Source organism: Myotis daubentonii, chromosome 12 (genome assembly GCF_963259705.1).
Source record: "Myotis daubentonii chromosome 12, mMyoDau2.1, whole genome shotgun sequence".
In the NCBI taxonomy this organism is placed as follows: domain Eukaryota; kingdom Metazoa; phylum Chordata; class Mammalia; order Chiroptera; family Vespertilionidae; genus Myotis; species Myotis daubentonii.
The window spans coordinates 14540292-14546696 of record NC_081851.1 but is presented as its reverse complement, the minus strand read 5'-3'; the positions used below and the strand labels follow the sequence as shown (position 1 = coordinate 14546696).

The following is a 6405-nucleotide window of genomic DNA, read 5'->3' as shown; positions in this document are numbered from 1 at the left end:
CTGCTCGTTCCATTTGCTCCGGGACACGACCTGGGACACGTCTGCCTATATCGCCGCCATCTTGGTTCTCCCTCCTTATTTTTCTTGATCTTGGCAGCTCTGTCCTCTGTGCGCCTGGCTGGCTGTGAGCAGGTAGTCCTTGATTTCCTCAGTTTTGCCAGGCATGGTGAGGAGGCATGCGGAGAGCCTGCGGCTGGCACCTCGGATCACCCCACTATCTCTGTGTACCGTCCAAGAGGCACTCGGAGCAAGAAGAGCCTTTTTACTTTTTAAGAAACACTGCTGTAGTGCTCGACTTGTTAGCACATGTGCATTTTCAGTTGTGTCTGGTGAGGAGGCTCCAGAGACTCTCTTCCGGGGACAGGGTGGCGTTGCGCTCCGCCTTCCCTGAGGAATACGCTTATGTGCTCCCTGGTGAGGAAGTGTGAGCCACGGCGCCGGTGCCCACTCGCGCCTCCGGGCGTCCTCTCCCGCGGAGCCTTGCGCGGCGCCCCTTCCTTGTTTCACGACCTATTGCTGTTGGAATGGATGTAACCTTTGGACAGGATGTGGTAATGCTTGTACAGATCTCTTCTGGTCCTAAGAAGCATCGAGAGTAGCAGAAAAGGTTTTTAAAGGATTCACATCTCCTAAGTCACAGCTCTATGGTTCTAACTTTAACTGGGTCTACAGAGGCTGACGGGAAAAATAGAAGGAGCCCTTGCCCTGGGTTCTCAATTAATCTCTGCTATTAATTAGCTTTGGTCTTAGGGATTTCACTTACCCTTTCTGGGTCTCCTAGCTACATCTATAGAATGAGGGTAAAATTAGACCTCTTAAATAAGGTTTCTACAAACGCTTCAAAAAATAATTGTGGGTTCATATTTCTACAATCTTCCTAAATATCTCAGCAAATATAAACTTTTCCTTTGTTTAATCTTTGTGGTACAAAACTTCACAAAAATGTAAACACAGTTTTATAATACTACTCATTTAAAAAATATACAATCTCTATAAAACTTATCCTATAACATTTTGGTAGATACCATTAAACATTTCTTTGTAACTGTCCTATAACCCAAACTAGTAAATTTAGCATTATCTTTTTAAAACATCAATTGCATATTCTTTGTATTGGTGTGAAAAGGCTCAGAAAATACAGATGTGTTGAGCACTATATGTCACTTTTATTAAAATTCAACAAGTAACTTCCCAGGTATGGAAAACTTCAGCTGAAGCCAATTTTGGGGGGGGGGGGGTAAAAATCAACTCTTGTAAACATCAAATTAAAATGTGGCTGTATCTTCTGCCTTAAAAATTAAAAAACATAGGAGTTGTTATTTAACTCACTCAAATGGTTTGTGAAGCTGAAATACTTCCATGTAGGGTCTGCCCCATCCTGACATTAGCTTAGTGCATGGACTGAGAGCCACATGTCACCTATTCTGTCCAGTGAGGAAGGGACCTGTGAGTGAATTATTCCTGCCACTAAGTCCCTTGGACAGCCAGCCGCTAGGCAGCAAGGATGACAGCCTCAGCTCACAGGTGGGAGAAGTGCTGCCATCTCTCTCAGAACACTTCCAAACTCAGCTGAGAAGGACAGGCCCTACCAGCCAAGACCCAGTCAGGCCACTGCTGGGCTCTAAGTAAAGACAGACGATTGTCTCTACCTCTTATTTCTTCTGAGACCAAACCAACCAACCTCCCACCCACCCAACCAACCACCCAACCTACCAACCAACCAACCACAATTTAATCATCATCCTTGCACTGCAGCCACTGCTGAATAAACACCAAGTTGTATATGGGCTCACGTGGTGACTACCCTCCAAGACACATATTCCCAGACCTGGAATAAGCTCTGCCCCTTCCCATTCCCTTCCCTCAGCTCGGCTCTCCACCCTCCCTTGCTCACCCCCCCCCCCACACACACACACAAACACACACACACACACATATACACACACAACCTATTTGACCAGGTCGTTAGCTTTCTGGGGACTACAGATCTGTCTTGTCCACTGGCTTGAGACACAAGCCCTGGAGAAGCAGGACCCCTCACTGCCTGGCTTAATAGACAGGGGGTCCTGCTGGGGTCTGGCTGGAACTCTGTCCCCAGCTGCCTCCTGTCAGCTCAGCAGCCACCACTCCTCCAGGTCAGGGAGCACATGCAACCTGCACCAGAATGACAGGGCACAGGGAAGGAGCCCACACTGGGGCTCTTGGTCTCTCACTGGGGCTCTTGGTCCCAGGTGGCGACTTGATGGAGCCTCTCCACTCTCCTGCTTTCTCCCAGGACCCTGGGGCTCTCCAACTCCCATTCTTTGGGAAAGTGACTCCTTGGCTGCCCCCACAGAGCAAGGCCCAGGGAAACCCCAATCCTCCAAGCATTTTAAATAGGTGACAAGCCCAAGTTCACCCTTGGAATGAGCCCTTCCCGCCCACATCAGCCACTACCAAGTGGGACACTCCAAGTCCCAGCACCTGGGAGGTGCCAGATAGGCTGGAACCTGCACTCAGTTGCAGGGAGGGGGGGGCGGGGGGTTGACTAGGCTTTTAGGCGGGAGGCGCTGGGCAGGTGAGCTGGAGGGCACTCACCTTGGTGACACTGAGGAAGGTGGTCTGGCCCAGCGCTGCCCCTCACCAGCTTCCGCTCCAGCTCCTCCCTCAGATGAGCAAGTGCATCTTGCCCACATGCGGGAGAGGAGCGCCTGCCAGACAGTGGCCTGGACTCCAGGCAGACGCACTTGGTCTGGCAGCTGGGGCGGCTCCACACCAGCTGGGCTAGGCCTCCAACAGCTCCTCCTCCTGAGGGACCCTGGTGGACCTGGATGAGGCAGCAGCCCCCCTCATCCATGTGGGAGGCTGTGGCCAGATCTGCCAGGAGATTTGCTGCTGCTCCGCCACCTGGTGGCGCCTCTGAGCAGTACCAGGAGGCCACCCTGGGCTCCTTGCTGCCATCCTCCTGTGCTCAGTAGTGTGGGTTAGTTCATCCACCCAGCATTGCTTCCTGACAGTCTGTCCCTGCAGAATAACTTCAACACAGGACACTTCTGCATTCTGACCAAGTCACTGTCGAGAGCCAGAATTTTTCATTAGGTCACTGGTTTGCTCATCATCATGTAGAATATCTGAGCTTTTAATTTTTGACTTATTTTATTAAATGTTTTATATTAAAGAAGGAACTAATTTTTATAGATGTTATAAAAGAGGATATGTCATTATATTATCTGTATACCAGGTGTCAGGAAGTTATAGTCAGTGGGTGATATCTGGACTATTGAAATACAATATTCGGAAGAAGCATATCTAAAGTAATTTCCGCAAGCTCCGAATATTCATTTTTAACTTTTATCTACAATGAAACAAATCATATATTTTCATTACTCATTTTCAATCTTTCATCAGTTGCCAATTCCAACAATTATCCTTGAAAGTTACCTTTAAAATTAAATCATCTTTTGATGAAAGCAATGAATTCAAGATTCTATACATTGCTAGTGTCACAATCAAACACATTTTATTTTTTTGAACATTTTCTGAACCTTATGGAAAAACCAACAGGGACGATCAACTGGCTAAAAGAGAGCCTCCCTATTCTGTCTCACTCCAGTGCCTCTCCCTTGAAGCTCGCTGGCTTTAGGGTCGCCAAGGTCACAGTTCTCAGGGGCCCCAGCGCTGTGTTCCGAGAGTCCACACTAAGGAGGATCAGGGGAGGGGCCCGGAGGAAGCATGTCTGTACCGTGAGACGCCGGAGGCTCGAAGAATCGGTCCCCGCGGGTCAGGGAACACGGGGAGGTCGCACACCGGAGGAATTCCGGTGCTCTGCGGCAGAGCGCGGACCGGCAGGACCGCAGTTCTCCTCTGGCTTGTCCACTGGTGGTCCGCAGGGCTGCAGCACCTTCTCCATCACGTTGAAGCGGACTGGAGCTTTGCTCTCATTCTCCGCAATGGCGAAGTAGTTGAGGAGGTCGAAGTGGCCCAGGTATGAGCAGTAGGAGTCGCGGTGCTGGTTCACCAGCCTTTCCCACTTGGTGGTGTCCGCGTGGCCCGTGCCCATGTACTTGGACTGCAGGTGCTCCAGTTGGCTGTGGATGGTGTAGCGGTCCGTCATCTCGCCGATTTCGTCTTTGCTCGCAGGTCAGAGGCCTTCGGAAACTGGGAACTGTCCTAGAAAGCCACACCAGAGAGGGACCGTTCCACCAAACCTCCGGGCCCGTACTGTTGCGGGAGAATGACGTCTCCCAATCAAACTACTTTTAAAACATTACAAGGCACAAGGTGGTCCTACTGCACATGACCAGAACAGTTCCCACCACATGGGACTCACTATGAACTATGAAGGCAAAAATCGTATCTTACAATGGTGTCTGTATGGTCGGTCCGTGCGAGCCTTCTTCCAATTGCAGACTTCTGACTTCTTGTATTCTCACTTGGGGAATGTGGCAGGCAGCTCGCTCAGGCCTCCTTTATAACGGAACACATCTCATCATGAGGGCTCCACCCCCAGGACCTAACCCCCTCCCAAAGCTCCAGCTCCTAATCCCATTAGCTGGGGCAATAGGGTTTCAATTTATGAATTTGGGGGATCGGGGAAGGAGTCACAAGCATTCAGACCATAGCACTCATCTTCACTTCACTGTGCTTTATTGTCCTAAATGATTTACATTTTTTAGAAAAATTGGCTCTAGCCGGTTTGGTTCAGGGGATAGAGCATCAGCCTTCAGACCAAAGCGTACGGAGCTTGATTCTGGTCAAGGGTGTGTACCTTGGTTGCAGGCCCAGACCTGGTCACCGCCCCTGCAGAAGGCAAACAATAGATGTATTCTCACACACCGATGTTTCTCTGTGTATTTTCCTCTCTCTTCCACTCTTTCTAAAAGTCAATGGAAAAATATCCTCGGTGAGGATTAACCAAAAAAAAAAAAAAATGGAATAAAGATAGAATTTGAAAATTTTCCTAGAATTAGCCATTTGGAAAAAAAAAATAATTGTGATAAAGCAATCGTTACTTAAGAAATTAAATCCTGTCATATCCCTCTCAAATCCCCTAAAACCTTGCCACATAATAACTTCCCACACCCGAAAGATCAAGGTTTATAGGCATAATTACAATAAATACATTTATTTATTACTCAGAATGAATCCTTCCTATGACCTGCATGTAGCTCTGTGCTATGACTTTAAAACTGCTTCCCGCCATTCCCAAGAATAACCTGAGTTTTCTGGGCTAATGCTCAAGGTGTAAAGGGAAGAGACGTTGGTCCAAGGCACAGAGATGAGTCTTCATCTAAGGAATGGATGTATATGAGTCAGTTCAGTGCACTGAACCTAACCTGTAGAATCTGTAAAATTATGATTCCAAAACTATTAATTATTATTCTAAATGTAATGATAGAAATTGGGTGTTACAATTTGCATTTTAAGGCTTTGAGACTGCTCCTCTATGTAATCCTTAAAAGGCCAGGCCCTACTGAATTTTCAGCATTGTAAGACAGGCTGCCGTGATGAGAAGGCTAAATCGTTTTGGGGTTGTTTTTTCTTTGAATGTGTTTTTACTGATTTTTAGAGAGAGAGGGAGGGAGAGGGATAGAGAGATAGAAACATGGGAAAGAGAGGAATATCCTCTCTCGGCTGACTGCCTCTTGCATGCCCCCTACTGGGGATCTTGAGAACCCAGACAGGTGCCCTGACCGGGTTGGCAGTGGAACAGGCAACCTCTTGGTTCCTGGCTTGATGCTCATCCGCTGAGCAACACCAGCCCAACTCGTGAGGCTAAAGAGTTTCAACAAACAGATCCACGAGTCTCCAGCCCTCTCTGTGCCTGTGTCTTTTGCCGTGTGACTTTGCTGTTCCTCCCAACAGGAAGCAGAGTAAACCTTCCAACCCCTTGATTCTGAGTGTGGCCATCTGATTTATTTTAGCCGATGGGATAATAATGGATGTGATGCAAAAGGAGGCTTGAAAATCTGGGCTTGCTCTGTTGTGCTTCCGCCATCACAAAGAGGATGGGTCCAGCTAGCCGACTGTCCCGGGAGGAGGAAGACGAGGAGGAGGAGGAGGAGGAGGAGGAGGAGGAGGAGGAGGAGGAGGAGGAGGAGGAGGAGGGTCACCCAGAGCAGAGCCTAGTCACCCAGCCAGCCCAGCCTAAATCAGGTGCCTCCAAGCCTAATCCCCAGGCATATGAGTAAGCCCAGTCAAGATCACATGTTGGCCAACTTAGCCGAAGCCTTCAGGCACCTGAGAAATAAATGTGCAGTGTTGTGTGCCACACAGCAATTTTGTGACACTAGCCAACTGCCATAGTTCAGTAAAAATTTTTGAAGAAAAGAGTGAATTTGGCTTCATGGAAAATGTTTCTCTTTTCTGCTTTTCTGGTGAGACCTCCTTTTCTTTCCTTTGGGGGTTTCTTTGTCTACCCACGTT

At 48.3% G+C, this 6405-nt stretch overlaps 1 protein-coding gene across 1 annotated transcript; it reads right to left on the bottom strand.

The window, feature by feature from the left end:
• Positions 1 to 3760: 3760 nt before the first annotated feature.
• Positions 3761 to 4093, bottom strand: LOC132213906 (splicing factor 3B subunit 5-like). The gene has a single exon (XM_059660786.1). The coding sequence runs from the start codon at positions 4091 to 4093 to the stop codon at positions 3761 to 3763; it is 333 nt and encodes a 110-aa protein (XP_059516769.1).
• Between the last annotated feature and the right edge of the window lie 2312 nt (positions 4094 to 6405).

What these genes read in the sequence shown, in the direction of transcription:
- LOC132213906 (XM_059660786.1), bottom strand. Translation starts at nt 4,093, where the DNA reads ATGACGGACCGCTACACCATCCACAGCCAACTGGAGCACCTGCAGTCC.